The sequence below is a fragment of the Oncorhynchus tshawytscha genome, linkage group LG11 (assembly GCF_018296145.1).
Source record: "Oncorhynchus tshawytscha isolate Ot180627B linkage group LG11, Otsh_v2.0, whole genome shotgun sequence".
NCBI classification, from domain to species: Eukaryota; Metazoa; Chordata; class Actinopteri; order Salmoniformes; family Salmonidae; genus Oncorhynchus; species Oncorhynchus tshawytscha.
In genome coordinates, this window is record NC_056439.1 from 31,728,509 (window position 1) to 31,742,290 (window position 13,782).

Genomic DNA, 13,782 nt, shown 5'->3' on the forward strand with positions numbered 1-13,782 from the left:
TAAAGACCAGATTAAATCAAGAATAGTCTGATGGGTGACAATATTAGCCTATCACTTGTGGGGCTGGGCGATATGACGATATATATCATGTGACGATAGAAATTTTTCTATTGTTTCATTATGCTCTATCACACTCTTGATGGCAATATTTTATGTCAATTGGACGAATCTTTGCACTTGTGTAGAAGAAAATTTGCAACACAAACAAACACGGAGGAGAGTGAACGTGACACAGAGCACGGAGACACAGAGCTCATACCTAAAAGAGGGGCTACTTTGGTCGCATGGACGTGGTTTGGGTATGAAAAGTCTGACATGGACCAGAAAACCATCCTCTGCTAAATATGCAGCAGGCCGGTGCCTCCAACAGGTCCAAACACCACTAAACTTTTACCACCTACGCAAGAATCATGTGAAACAGTACGGAGAGAGTCTACGGAGACACAAAAAAGCACAGTCGAGTGCTCAAAACAAACCCTTGACTCAGACGTTGCAAGAGGCTTTTGCCCGCGGCACACTATATGGCAAAGAATCACGAAGATGGAAGGAGATAAGAGCTGCCATGTCAACTTACATCTGCAAAGACATGGCCCCAATTTACACGGTCGAGAAACTGTGTGTTGGTGCTAACACTCAACCCAAGGTACCAAATGCAAATTGATATGTGACACATTAATGCCAAAATAACACGGAAAACAGGGAAAGCCCCCCCCCCCAAAATAAATAAATAAATAAATATATATATATATATATATATATATATATATATATACATACATACATACATACATACACACACACACACACACACATACATACATACATATATATATATATATATATATATATGTATGTATATATAGTTGAAGTCGGAAGTTTACATACACCGTAGCCAAATATTTAAACTAACACTCAACCCAAGGTACCAAATGCAAATTGATATGTGACACATTAATGCCAAAATAACACGGAAAACAGGGAAAGCCCCAAAAAAAAAAAAAAATAAATAAATAAATAATATATATATATATAAAAAAATAAATAAATAAATAATATATATATATATATATATATACATACACACACACACACACATACATACATACATACATACATACATACATATATATATATGTATGTATATATAGTTGAAGTCAGAAGTTTACATACACCGTAGCCAAATATTTAAACTCTGTTTTTTTTTTACAATTCCTGACATTTAATCATGTAAAAATTCCCTGTTTTAGTTCAGTTAGGATAGCCACTCCAATACCTTGACTTTGTTGTCCTTAATCCATTTTGCCACAACTTTGGAAGTATGCTTGGGGTCATTGTCCATTTGGAAGACTCATTTGCGACCAAGCTTTAACTTCCTGACTGATGTCTTGGGATGTTGCTTCAATATATCCACATAATTTTCCATCCTCATGATGCCATTTATTTTGTGAAGCGCACCAGTCCCTCCTGCAGCAAAGCACCCCCACAACCTGATGCTGCCACCCGCGTGCTTCGCGGTTGGGATGGTGTTCTTCGGCTTGCAAGCATCGCCCTTTTTCCTCCAAACATAACGATGGTCATTATGGGCAAACGGTTCTATTTTTGTGTCATCAGACCATGATTTCAGTTTAGAAGGATTTCACAAGGATTTCAGTTTAGAATAAATTGCACTCTATACTAAGCATTTCATAAAGTACATCTAAAGGCACCGCATTCTACCCATCAAGTGCCTAGCATAAAGTACAGCATTCTACCCATCAAGTGCCTAGCATAAAGTACAGCATTCTACCCATCAAGTGCCTAGCATAAAGTACAGCATTCTACCCTGTGCTTCCAATGATCACTGATAATACTCTTAATGCAAACCGAGTGAATTGCTCCACATGCATCATATACTGTGGTACATACAAAGCAAACAGATATAGTGCTGCCCTTTCTAGGCACAGTGCATCCATATTACTTGACATCCAATGTTGTAATACTAGTGATTTTACAACTACAGTTAAGCAACAGTAAATGAGATTATCGCAAACATATCAATTGTAAAATGGTTTGGATGAATCTAAATAAAATCTGCAAGCTTGTGCAAATGTCCAGTGGAAGAGAGTGAAATGGAAAGAGAGAGGGAGAGTGATGGGGATGGATGGAGAGGTAAAAGAATTGAGGATCTATCTTCGTCCTCAGGATTCTTTTGGACAGGCTGAGAACTCAATGTATTCTTCATTCTGAAACACACAAGGGGAAAACGGTTAAGAGGTAAATTTCAAGCAGTGCTGTTCAATACAAAGAGCAGCAGTGATAACATCAAATGAAGGCTTTCTTTGCAATCTCTGCTACTAATCCACATAATTATCTCAGAGTAAACATCTCACCAGGCGGTCATCATACCAGACAACACAGCTTAGAGGCCATCAAAGGAACAAATCACAAAAGCCAGGCAGACTACAACTGCAAAGGTTTGTGTCACTGTCTAATTGAACTCAACCAGGCAGCCATTTTGAAAACACCTGTTCAGGCCAGGCTACAACGAGTGATAGTCATGTAGTCATACTCAGATGCAACACATCACCATACGATGAGAGGAAACACAGGTATGACCACCAAGCATAGGAGAATCCATAGAGCTAGCTGTGGCCATTCTAGACTTACCTCAGCATCATCTTTAAACAGAGGCTGGAAGTAAGCAAAAAAACATGTTATTGGAGCACATAGAAAAGTTGAAACTACGTGAATGAAACTACATCCCTATTCTGTAGCCTACATGGTTTTCTAGTCTATATGTCAAATCTAATCTATAGGCTACCTCAGGATGCTTCATGCCACACCATTCATTCACAATCATGGATGGTAGTAATGTTTTAGTTGTCGTAAATATATGGCTAAACTTGGTCAAATCTATTAATATACAGGGATGAGATGAGACTCATTCTCGTGTTGAAAAGTAAAATGACCGAAGATGGATTACCTCATTACTTACATCTGACTGATGAGGAAAAACAGTGGTGACTAGGAGGTTTTTAATAAACAGGAAATAGTGACAAGTTGAAGATAGAAAAAAAATGGATAATACAGTGTGCTGAACTGGTTTAGGTTCGTCAGACAATATAAACTGACAAAGACCGGTACAGTAAAATATTATTCACTTCGTTTGATTTCAGTGAGCTCAGGTCAGAGAGCTAAGCTCTCTTAATTGAAGTAGAGATGAATGCTGTTGGAGGAGCACAGAGGAGAACAGTAGCGCTAGATCATAGTCCATCTCTTACCTGGGCGTGGGACTGGCTGACTTGGTGTATGAAGTCAATCACAACTTCATTCCCCACAGCCTTAGCCTAAGAGAGAAAACCTAATGATCCATCTTACAAAACTAGTCTGGGTTACCTTCATCAAATCACATTTTATTGGTCACATGCAGTTGTAGCGAAATGCTTGTGTTTTTAGCTCCAACAGCACAGTAATATCTAACAATTCACAACAATACACACATCTAAAAGTAAAAGAATGGAATGTCAGAGTGGCATAGACTAAAATACAGTCGAATAGAATACAGTATATACATATGAGATGAGTAAAGCAAAAATATGTAAACATCATTAGTGACTAGTTTTCCATTATTAAAGTGGCCAGTGATTTCAAGTCTATGTATATAGGGCAGCAGCCTCTAAGGTGCAGGGTTATGTAAACAGGGTGGAAGCTGCCTAGTGATGGCTATTTAACAGTCTGATGACCTTGAGATTGAAGCTGTTTTTCAGTCTCTCGGGCCCAGCTTTGATGCAGCTTTACTGACCTCAACTTCTGGATGAACAGGCACTGGCTCGGGTGGTTGTTGTCCTTGATGATCGTTTTGGCCTTCCTGTGATATCGGGTGCTGTAGGTGTCCTGGAGGTCAGGTAGTTAACGGTAATGCGTTGGGCAGACCGCACCACCCTCTGGAGAGCCCTGCGGTTGCGGGCGGTGCAGTTGCCGTACCAGGTGGTGATATACAGTCCAACAGGATGCTCTCAATTGTGCATCTGTAAAAGTTTGAGGGTTTTAGGTGCCAAACCAAATTTCTTTAGCCTCTTGAGTTTGAAGAGGCGCTGTTGTGCATTCTTCACCACACTGCCTGTGGGTGGACCATTTCAGATCGTCAGTGATGTGTATGCCAAGGAACTTGAAGATTTCCACCTGCTCCACTCTGATGTTTCCTGAAGTCCATGATCAGCTCCTTTGTTTTGTCAACATTGTGGGAGGTTATTTGGTTATTTTCCTGGGACCACACTCCCAGGGCACTCAACTCCTCGCTGTAGGCTGTCTCGTCATTGTTGGTAGTCAGGCCTACTACTGTTGTGTCGTCTGCAAACTTGATGATTGAGTTGGAGGCGTGAGTTGCCACCCAGTCATGGGTAAACAGGGAGTATGGGAGGGGGCTGAGCAAGCGCCCTTGTGGGGCCCCTGTGTTGTGGATCAGCGAAATGTTGGTGTTGTTTCCTACCTCCACCACCTGGATGCTGCCCATCAGGAAGTCCAGGACCCAGTTGCACAGGGCGGGGTTCAGACCCAGGGCCCCAAGCTTAATGATGCACTTGGAGGGTACTACGGTGTTGAATGCTGACCTATAGTCAATGAACAGCATTCTTACATAGATATTCCTCTTGTCCAGATGGGACAGGGCAGGGTAATGGCGATTGCATCGTCTGTGGATCTATTGGGGCGGTAAGCAAATTGGAGTGGGTCTATGGTTTAAGGTAGAGGTGATATGATCCTTAACTAACCTCTCAAAGCACTTCATGATGACAAAAGTGAGTGCTATGGGGCAATAGTCAGTTAGTATACAATCCTTTACTTTTCATGTTACATAACTAGTCTGTGTTCCCTATACTATCCATGTTACATACAGTGGGGCAAAAACGGTATTTAGTCAGCCACCAATTGTGCAAGTTCTCCCACTTAAAAAGATGAGAGAGGCCTGTAATTTTCATCATAGGTACACTTCAACTATGACAGACAAAATGAGAAAAAAAATCCAGAAAATCACATTGTAGGATTTTTAATGAATTTATTTGCAAATTATGGTGGAAAATAAGTATTTGGTCACCTACAAACAAGCAAGATTTCTCTCTCTCACAGACCTGTAACTTATTCTTTAAGAGGCTCCTCTGTCCTACACTCGTTACCTGTATTAATGGCACCTGTTTGAACTTGTTATCAGTATAAAAGACACATGTCCACAACCTCAAACAGTCACACTCCAAACTCCACTATGGCCAAGACCAAAGAGCTGTCAAAGGACACCAGAAACAAAATTGTAGACCTGCACCAGGCTGGGAAGACAGAATCTGCAATAGGTAAGCAGCTTGGTTTGAAGAAATCAACTGTGGGAGCAATTATTAGGAAATGGAAGATATACAAGACCACTGATAATATCCCTCGATCTGGGGCTCCACGCAAGATCTCACCCCATGGGGTCAAAATGATCACAAGAACGAGGAGCAAAAATCCCAGAACCACACAGGGGGACCTAGTGAATGACCTGCAGAGAGCTGGGACCAAAGTAACAAAGCCTACCATCAGTAACACACTACGCCGCCAGGGACTCAAATCCTGCAGTGCCAGACGTGTCCCCCTGCTTAAGCCAGTACATGTCCAGGCCCGTCTGAAGTTTGCTAGAGAGCATTTGGATGATCCAGAAGAAGATTGGGAGAATGTCATATGGTCAGATGAAACCAAAGGAGAACTTTTTGGTAAAAACTCAACTCGTCGTGTTTCGAGGACAAAGAATGCCGAGTTGCATCCAAAGAACACCATACCTACTGTGAAGCATGGGGGTGGAAACGTCATGCTTTGGGGCTGTTTTTCTGCAAAGGGACCAGGACGACTGATCCGTGTAAAGGAAAGAGTGAATGGGGCCATGTATCGTGAGATTTTGAGTGAAAACCTCCTTCCATCAGCAAGGGCATTGAAGATGAAATGTGGCTGGGTCTTTCAGCATGACAATGATCCCAAACACACATCCCGGGCAACGAAGGAGTGGCTTCGTAAGAAGCATTTCAAGGTCCTGGAGTGGCCTAGCCAGTCTCCAGATCTCAACCCCATAGAAAATCTTTGGAGGAGTTGAAAGTCTGTGTTGCCACCATAATTTGCAGAAAAACAAATTAATATTGAGAAAAATCCAACAATGTGATGTTTTTTTGTGATTTTTTTTTTCATTTTTTCTGTCATAGTTGAAGTGTACCTATGATGAAAATTACAGGCCTCTCTCATCTTTTTAAGTGGGAGAACTTGCACAATTGGTGGCTGACTAAATACTTTTTTGCCCCACTGTACCTAGTCTGTGTTGCCTTTACGATCCATGTTTGTAAGTTGGAGAGAGGCTCCTAGTCCCAAACACTCACCACCTCCATCGGCGTCTGCCCGTCGTAGCCTGGCGTGTCCAGGTCTCCCCCGGCCAGGTGCCACATCTCCAGGCCCTTGATGTCAGCACTGGCTGCCAGACTGCGACACAGTACCAGATAATTCAATGGAAGGGTTGATATTCAAGAGGTTTCATGATGAAGGGACTAAACAAGCAATCAGATATCTAATAACAGTATTAACATCAGGTTTTATAGTATAATCTTAGAATAAACACACTACTTGATTCTGAATAGGACTGAGTGTGCTTGTTTGCTTCCAAAGACAAAGGCCTTGCTCCAGTAACAGACAAAATATTCACTTTAAAAAAAGAGAGATATCAGTTAAACAGAGCAATTCAGGGTTCTGTGGTGGTGGTGATGTTTGGATGCTGCAGAGGTATGAAGCTATGTGGTCAGGGAGCATTCCAAGTGTTTATGGCAAGACAACTAGGACAAGTGGTCATACCTGCACAAACTATGCAGGATTAGTCTTTGGGCAATGCATGTGTGAGAAAGTGCTGTGTGTTTCTCACCTGCACAGCTCTGAGCCGGCATCCTCCAACTCATCCCTGGAGAAATTAGCTCCAGTCTTTCTCAGCAGCTTCACCACCTCTTTGTGTCTGAATGGACAGACAGACGGACAGACACACATGCATAGATATGACCGACACTTTTCAAATATAGATGCTATAAACAGTGTACAAGAATCAACGAAAAAATGAAAGGTAGAAAAAAATCAACATCACACAGTGTGAGTCAGAGTCAACTGAAACCATAAGGTGGAACAGTACTGATCCATTGTTTGAGGTCTGATTTATTAGGACTGCAACGTGCATTTGTCATATTTCTAGTTTTCAAAGTATCTGCTGACAGTGACCGGTTATGGCACTGTGACTGGGTGCTAAACAAGCAGGGACAAGTTCCAGTTAACCACCCACACATGGAGTTTTAACAGCACATCTTATTTTTATTTTATAATTTTGTTGGGGGGGCTTGCCTGTTTTGCATGTTATTTTGGCACTATATGTGTCACATACATTTGCAAACAATGTAATACAATTTAAAAAAATATATATATTAGAGGTGTCGACCTATTATGATTTTTCAACGCCGATACTGATTATTGGAGGCCCAAAAAAAGCCGATACTGATTAATAAGGCCAATTTTTATATATATATTTGTAATAATGACAATTACAACACTGAATGAACACTTATTTTAACTAAATATTATACATCAATAAAATGAACTTAGTCTCAAATAAATAATGAAACATGTTCAATTTGGTTTAAATAATGCAAAAACAGAGAAGAAAGTAAAAGTGCAATATGTGCCATGTAAAAAAGCTAATGTTTAAGTTCCTTGCTCAGTACATATGAAAGCTGGTGGTTCCTTTTAACATGGGTCTTCAATATTCCCAGGTAAGAAGTTTTAGGTTGTAGTTATTATAGGACTATTTCTCTCTATACCATTTGTATTTCATATACCTTTGACTATTGGATGTTCTAATACGTACTTTAGTATTGCCAGCCTAATCTTGGGAGTTGATAGGCTTGAAGTCATTAACAGTGCAATGCTTGAAGCACAGTGAAGAGCTGCTGGCAAATGCAGGAAAGTGCTGTTTGAATGAATGCTTACGAGCCTGCTGCTGCCTACCACCGCTCAGTCAGACTGCTCTATCAAATCATAGACTTAATTATAATATAATAACACACAGAAATACGAGCCTTAGGTCATTAATATGGTCAATTGGGGCTGCAGGGTAGCCTAGTGGTTAGAGCGTTGGACTAGTAACCGGAAGGTTGCAAGTTTAAACCCCCGAGCTGACAAGGTACAAATCTGTCGTTCTGCCCCTGAACAGGAAGTTAGTTAATCCACTGTTCCTAGGCCGTCATTGAAAATAAGAATTAGTTCTTAACTGACTTGCATAGTTAAATATAGGTTAAAAAAATTAAAAAATATGGAAACTATCATTTTGAAAACAAAACGTTTATTCTTTCAGTGAAATACGGAACCGTTCCGTATTTTATCCAACGGGTGGCATCCCTAAGTCTAAATATTGCTGTTACATTGCACAACCAATGTTATGTCATAATTATGTACAATTCTGGCAAATTAATTATGGTCTTTGTTAGGAAGAAATGGTCTTCACACAGTTCACAACGAGCCAGGCGGCCAAAACTGCTGCATATACCCGGACTCTGCTTGCACATAACGCAAGAAAAGTGACACAATTTCCCTAGTTAAAAGAAATTCATGTTAGCAGGCAAAATTCATGAAATACGCAGGTTTAAAAATATATACTTGTGTATTGATTTTAAGAAAGGCATTGATGTTTATGGTTAGGTACACATTGGTGCAACGACAGTGCTTTTTTCACGAATGCGCTTGTTAAATCACCCATTTGGCGAAGTAGGCTGTGATTCAATAATAAATTAACAGGCACAGCATCGATTATACGCAACTCAGGACAAGCTAGATAAACTAGTAATATCATCAACCATGTGTAGTTCACTAGTGATTATGTTAAGATTGATAGTTTTTTATAAGATAAGTTTAATGCTAGCTAGCACCTTACCTTAGCTCCTTGCTGCACTCGCATAACAGGTAGTCAGCCTGCCACGCAGTCTCCTCGTGGAGTGCAATATAATCAGCCATAATCGTGTCCAAAAATTCAGATTACCGATTGTTATGAAAACTTGAAATCAGTCCCAATTAATCGGCCATTCCGATTAAATCGGTCCACCTCATTTATATAAAAATGTTTTTATTAATTAAGCCGCATACAAACAGTCACTTTTGTTTTCTTGAGTAAAGCCGCTCCAAAATGCTGGTGTTTCAGCCTAGCTCAGTGCAATTTGTAACATTATATGGTGCATTGTTTAAAGTGGGGAAAGCCAGTAGAAAATACGGAGAGTTGCGCCATGATTGGCTCAGTATTCTGTCACTCATGGGGACACTGCATCACTGACAAGTCTAAGGGTAGACCTAGAAAATTCTAGCCCCTTGGGTGCTACCATAAAGTTACATTAGAAGTGCCCATCCAAGAAGGCTCAAGGTCATTGGCCACAGATAAAATGAAATCAAATCACATTAAATGTACAGTAGCTTTGATTGGACTGATCATGTCAACATCCTACTTTCAAAATCTTAGCTAGCAGTCATCATTATGAATCAAGTCGACAATCTACTGGCAAATCCTTTTTAATCCTTATGAGTAGAAATAATAGATAAAGCTCATTGGCCATACATTACACAACAAATTGGAAATCGCAAATTCAACCAGGAGTGGTTTGGAAGGAATCAGTGGCTAATGGCAAGCATTGCAAAGCAATCACTAGCCTGCTATTCAGTGGAGTGGCTGTGCTGTCCCAAATCTGGGATTAAGGGGCTCTTTTCCAAGTTTAAAATTATGAACATTCAACATTGGCCAGGCTGTCAATGAAGCATAATTTGTGCCGCACTCAAAACAACTTAAATCAGAACTGCGAAAACTTTACTTCAGTGAGTTCAAGACAACTGGGAAGTCGGGAATAAACAATCTTAGTAGCCCATGTACTACTAACATGGTCTATTTTCACCTCATCATTTTGTCTACTGTTCTGACTTGGTGGTGCACATGTAGCCTATAACCTGTGTGAGAAATGTAATCATTGAATATTGTAAGAGCTTTCATTGTCTGCTTACATGCCCTACGGTTCTGACTTGGTGTACAGGGAGAACACTGTAAGAACGGCCCATGTTCTGAATTCTGTCGCTGTACATTTCAAAAGTGCTGAACAAATAGTTATTGACCTTGTCCGTCCTAGCTCGCTCATTAATGTCTTAATCGAAATTACAGATTGCCTCTTATCCTCGTCGTCCCCTTATGCCATAGTTTGTACATCTCAATTGTCAGCAGAAATCACATTTGTTTAAGCAAGTCGCCATATCAGCAATGTTTTTTTAAAGTCAGTAAATGAGGCTGAATGATCTGTTTGGCTGCCAGAAAAGGCTCCACTGATAGCCAGGTGTAGTAGTGGTAAGGTGTTGGGACTGCTGTTAGGACTCTGCTGTTGGGATAGCTTTATGTAGGCCCTAACAGTTGTTGGGCACTGGTTGTCACCATTATAGTGCAAATAATATAATGTTGTGTAGTGGCTTTGCTGGCATTAATCCACTTGTTGTTTTTTGCCCCACGTCGGGTATTCAGGCAGCAAAATAAATGGGGTATTAAACTCAGGGCAGATAAGTGTAACCTATTCAAGAATGAGGTCTGTTATTTAGGAAAAATCATTTCTGCTTACAGAATGGATGTTAAAGAAATTGTAGCAGTGCAATAACTGATAAACAGGCCACCAACAAATGTGAGAGAGCTTAGGAAACTACTGGGGTTTCTAGGGTACTATAGGGGTTATGTACAGAACTTCGCACAACATGCTAAATGTCTCTATGACTTACTAGCAGTGAAGTCGGAGACCCCAGCATCCGGGAAGAGAAGGACCAAGGTAGCTATGCAGTCGGGACAGGCTCTGCCCCACCAGAAAGTTATATGGGAGTATACTCACCAGAGAGCATTAGAACACTTGGTGAGTATGTTGACTAATCCACCTATGCTTGCTTACCCAGATTTCAAGGAGTTTTTTATCCTGCATGCTGATGCCACCGAAGAGGGATTGGGAGGTGTGTTATACCAATGACAAAGTAGAAAACTGGGAGCCATTGTATATGGCTCCCGCACCCTGACTCGAACAGAGAGAAACTATCACCTTCACTCTGGCAAACTGGAATTCTTTGCCCTTAAATGGGCAGTGACTGAGCGGTTCCGAGATGACCTATTTTATGCTCCCTCTGTGACAGTGTACAGTGATAATAACCCCTTGACATATGTAATAACTACAGCAAGACTGAATGCCACCGGTAATCGCTGGGTGGCGGAGCTGTCTGACTGTAATCTCACACTGAAGTATCGTCCTGGAAAGGTAAACACTGACACAGACTTTCTGTCACGCTCTCCTTTGCATGCTGAACATTACACAGAAGAATGCACAGAGATACACTCACTTGAGATGGTAAAAGCAACACTCAATAATGTTCAGACACAACAGAATGACTGTGTAACTTGGATATCCATGGTCACACTAAGGCCATCAGTGCAAGATGAGCTGTCATGGTGGGGGGGAACAATTACAGACCGACTGTTTCCACACGATCTCATGCAGGCTCAATTGAAGGATGCAGCTGTATGGAGAATCTTGGAACAGAAAAGTCAAAGAACTAAGCCTTAACCAACAGAATGTCAACAAGAGTGCAACTAAGTCAAACAGTTACTGCAAGAGTGGAACAGGCTCCATGTCTCACCAGATGGATCATTACAAAGGAAAACAGCAAAAAGGACACAAGATGTGGTACCAAGTCAGTATAGAACACTAATTTACAAGTACTTACACACTGAAATGGCCCAACTAGGAATAGAAAGTGTTGAACTTTTAGCACGAGAACACTTTTATTGGCCACGCATGCAACATGACATTGAACACTTTATCACTAAAGTGTGTAAGTGTATCAAACAAAAGAAACCCAGTGTAATAACTAGGCCTCCAATGCAACATGTACGAGCTACAGCTCCTTCCCAGATGATTTCAATTGACTATGTGCATTTGAAGAAAAGCAGAGGGGGCTACGAGTACATTTGAGTTATTTTAGATAACTCAGATGAGGATTCTTATCCAGTTTTCATCAACAGGCCACGTAGGGATGAAGAGAGCAGACAGAGTAGCACACAGCTAGTATCAGATAATAGTGAGGAACGGGGTCAGACTGAAAGAAACTTCACTGTGAAGGAGTGCCAGCCAGTCCTCAGGGAGAGCCCAGAGAGGACGGGGGTAAATATGGAAACAGCTGAGGGCTCAGAGACTCAATCATCTCATGATGAAGTGGACACGGATTCATTGGGGTCACCCATGACCTTGCCCCGCCATTCAGCCCGGCAGAGGAGGCCCAGAGACATTCTAACCTATAACACTTTAGGGCTGCCAAGCTCTTATCAGGATACCAACTAGAGATGCTCAGATGTGTATATATTTTCTCGTTTACCTTTACTAATCACAGTGTGATAATGTTTAGTGAGGGTTGTGTCTTTACCCATAAAGGTAGACTGGACATGTCTAGATAGTTATATGGCTGTTAGCCCAGTTCTCAGTTGTTCTCATGACCAGTACTTACATCCTCTGTTTTGGGAAAACATATCGTTTTTTTCAGGGGGGGTGTTGTAAGGGGCTTAATACAGTTGTATTCCAGCCACTAGGGGGTAGTCTGGTGAAGCCCATGGGAAATAAAGAAATATAGTTTAAGTGAATTGGAGAGAGGAAGAAGAAGAAACAAAAAGTGCTGTAAACTACTGTTACATGTGCTGACATGATTAAAAGTGAAGTAAACTGTACCTTTCGCGTTGTAGTTTATATTATAAGCTCATAGAAAGGGTAACAACATCATTACTGTGTGATGCACACCCTCCTCCCTGGGCAAATAGAAGCCGTCAGTTAGAATGGGCTACTGGGGGGCTTGAATCATAAGGGATGGGTGAACATTAACTGTAGAGGCAAAGCTTTTAAGGACATATCATACGTCATTTCCACCAACACCCATCCCTCTATCCCTCAATGCACCTCAGCCACCCCCCCAAAATGTAAAGCTCTCATCTTGGCCCACATGTTAGCTCAACCCTACCTGAAGCGCACAGCATTGCGCAGGGGTGTGTCCCCATAGCGATCTTTGGCGTAGACAGTGGCGCCCTGGCTCAGTAGATACTGCACCACATTGAGGTGGCCCTCACAGGAAGCGATGTGCAGAGGGGTACGTCCATCATAGTCCCCCAGACTTAAGTTACTGCCCTGATGACAAGAAACACATCTCATACTGTATAGTTAAATAAAGGTTAAATAATAAATCAATATTACGGTGCCATGGTCATACTGTGTATTTTAAAACCATGTATTGAGGTATCAAACCCATGTAGTGAACGTTGTGCTACACATTGACCTGTTGCACACCTTACTGTCACCGTTCAGACCCTTATACAACGTGTATGACAAAACATGTAATTTTACTGCTCTAATTAAGTTGATAACCAGTTTATAATAGCAATAAAGCACCTGGGTTGGTTTGTGATACAGTGGGGCAAAAAAGTATTTAGTCAGCCACCAATTGTGCAAGTTCTCCCACTTAAAAAGATGAGAGGCCTGTAATTTTCATCATAGGTACACTTCAACTATGAAACACAAAATGAGAAGAAAAAGAATCCAGAAAATCACATTGTAGGATTTTTTATTTATTTATTTGCAAATTATGGTGGAAAATAAGTATTTGGTCACCTACAAAACAAGCAAGATTTCTGGCTCTCACAGTCCTGTAACTTCTTCTTTAAGAGGCTCC

General features: G+C 41.1%; 1 protein-coding gene and 1 long non-coding RNA gene across 5 annotated transcripts in view; one reads left to right on the forward strand and one right to left on the reverse strand.

Annotated features, from left to right (window-relative positions):
- The first annotated feature begins 433 nt into the window (after nucleotides 1-433).
- LOC121847728 lies at nucleotides 434-963 on the forward strand. The gene is made up of 2 exons (XR_006084558.1): nucleotides 434-643; nucleotides 923-963. It is a non-coding gene; the product is annotated as an uncharacterized LOC121847728 (long non-coding RNA).
- A 548-nt stretch (nucleotides 964-1,511) lies between these two features.
- Nucleotides 1,512-13,782, reverse strand: part of LOC112261746 (60 kDa lysophospholipase-like) — a 52,215-nt gene continuing 39,944 nt past the window's right edge. For 3 of the 4 annotated variants that reach the window (XM_042330020.1, XM_042330018.1, XM_042330017.1), the window contains 6 exons: nucleotides 13,078-13,241; nucleotides 6,902-6,988; nucleotides 6,369-6,468; nucleotides 3,261-3,326; nucleotides 2,647-2,670; nucleotides 1,512-2,222 (listed from right to left, as the gene is read on the reverse strand). In XM_042330020.1, coding sequence (XP_042185954.1) covers nucleotides 2,178-2,222; nucleotides 2,647-2,670; nucleotides 3,261-3,326; nucleotides 6,369-6,468; nucleotides 6,902-6,988; nucleotides 13,078-13,241 — 486 coding nt within the window. In that variant the 3' untranslated portion in view covers nucleotides 1,512-2,177. Of the gene's footprint in view, nucleotides 2,223-2,646; nucleotides 2,671-3,260; nucleotides 3,327-4,526; nucleotides 4,590-6,368; nucleotides 6,469-6,901; nucleotides 6,989-13,077; nucleotides 13,242-13,782 lie in introns of those variants that run through there. The other variant, XM_042330019.1, reaches the window with a different exon arrangement.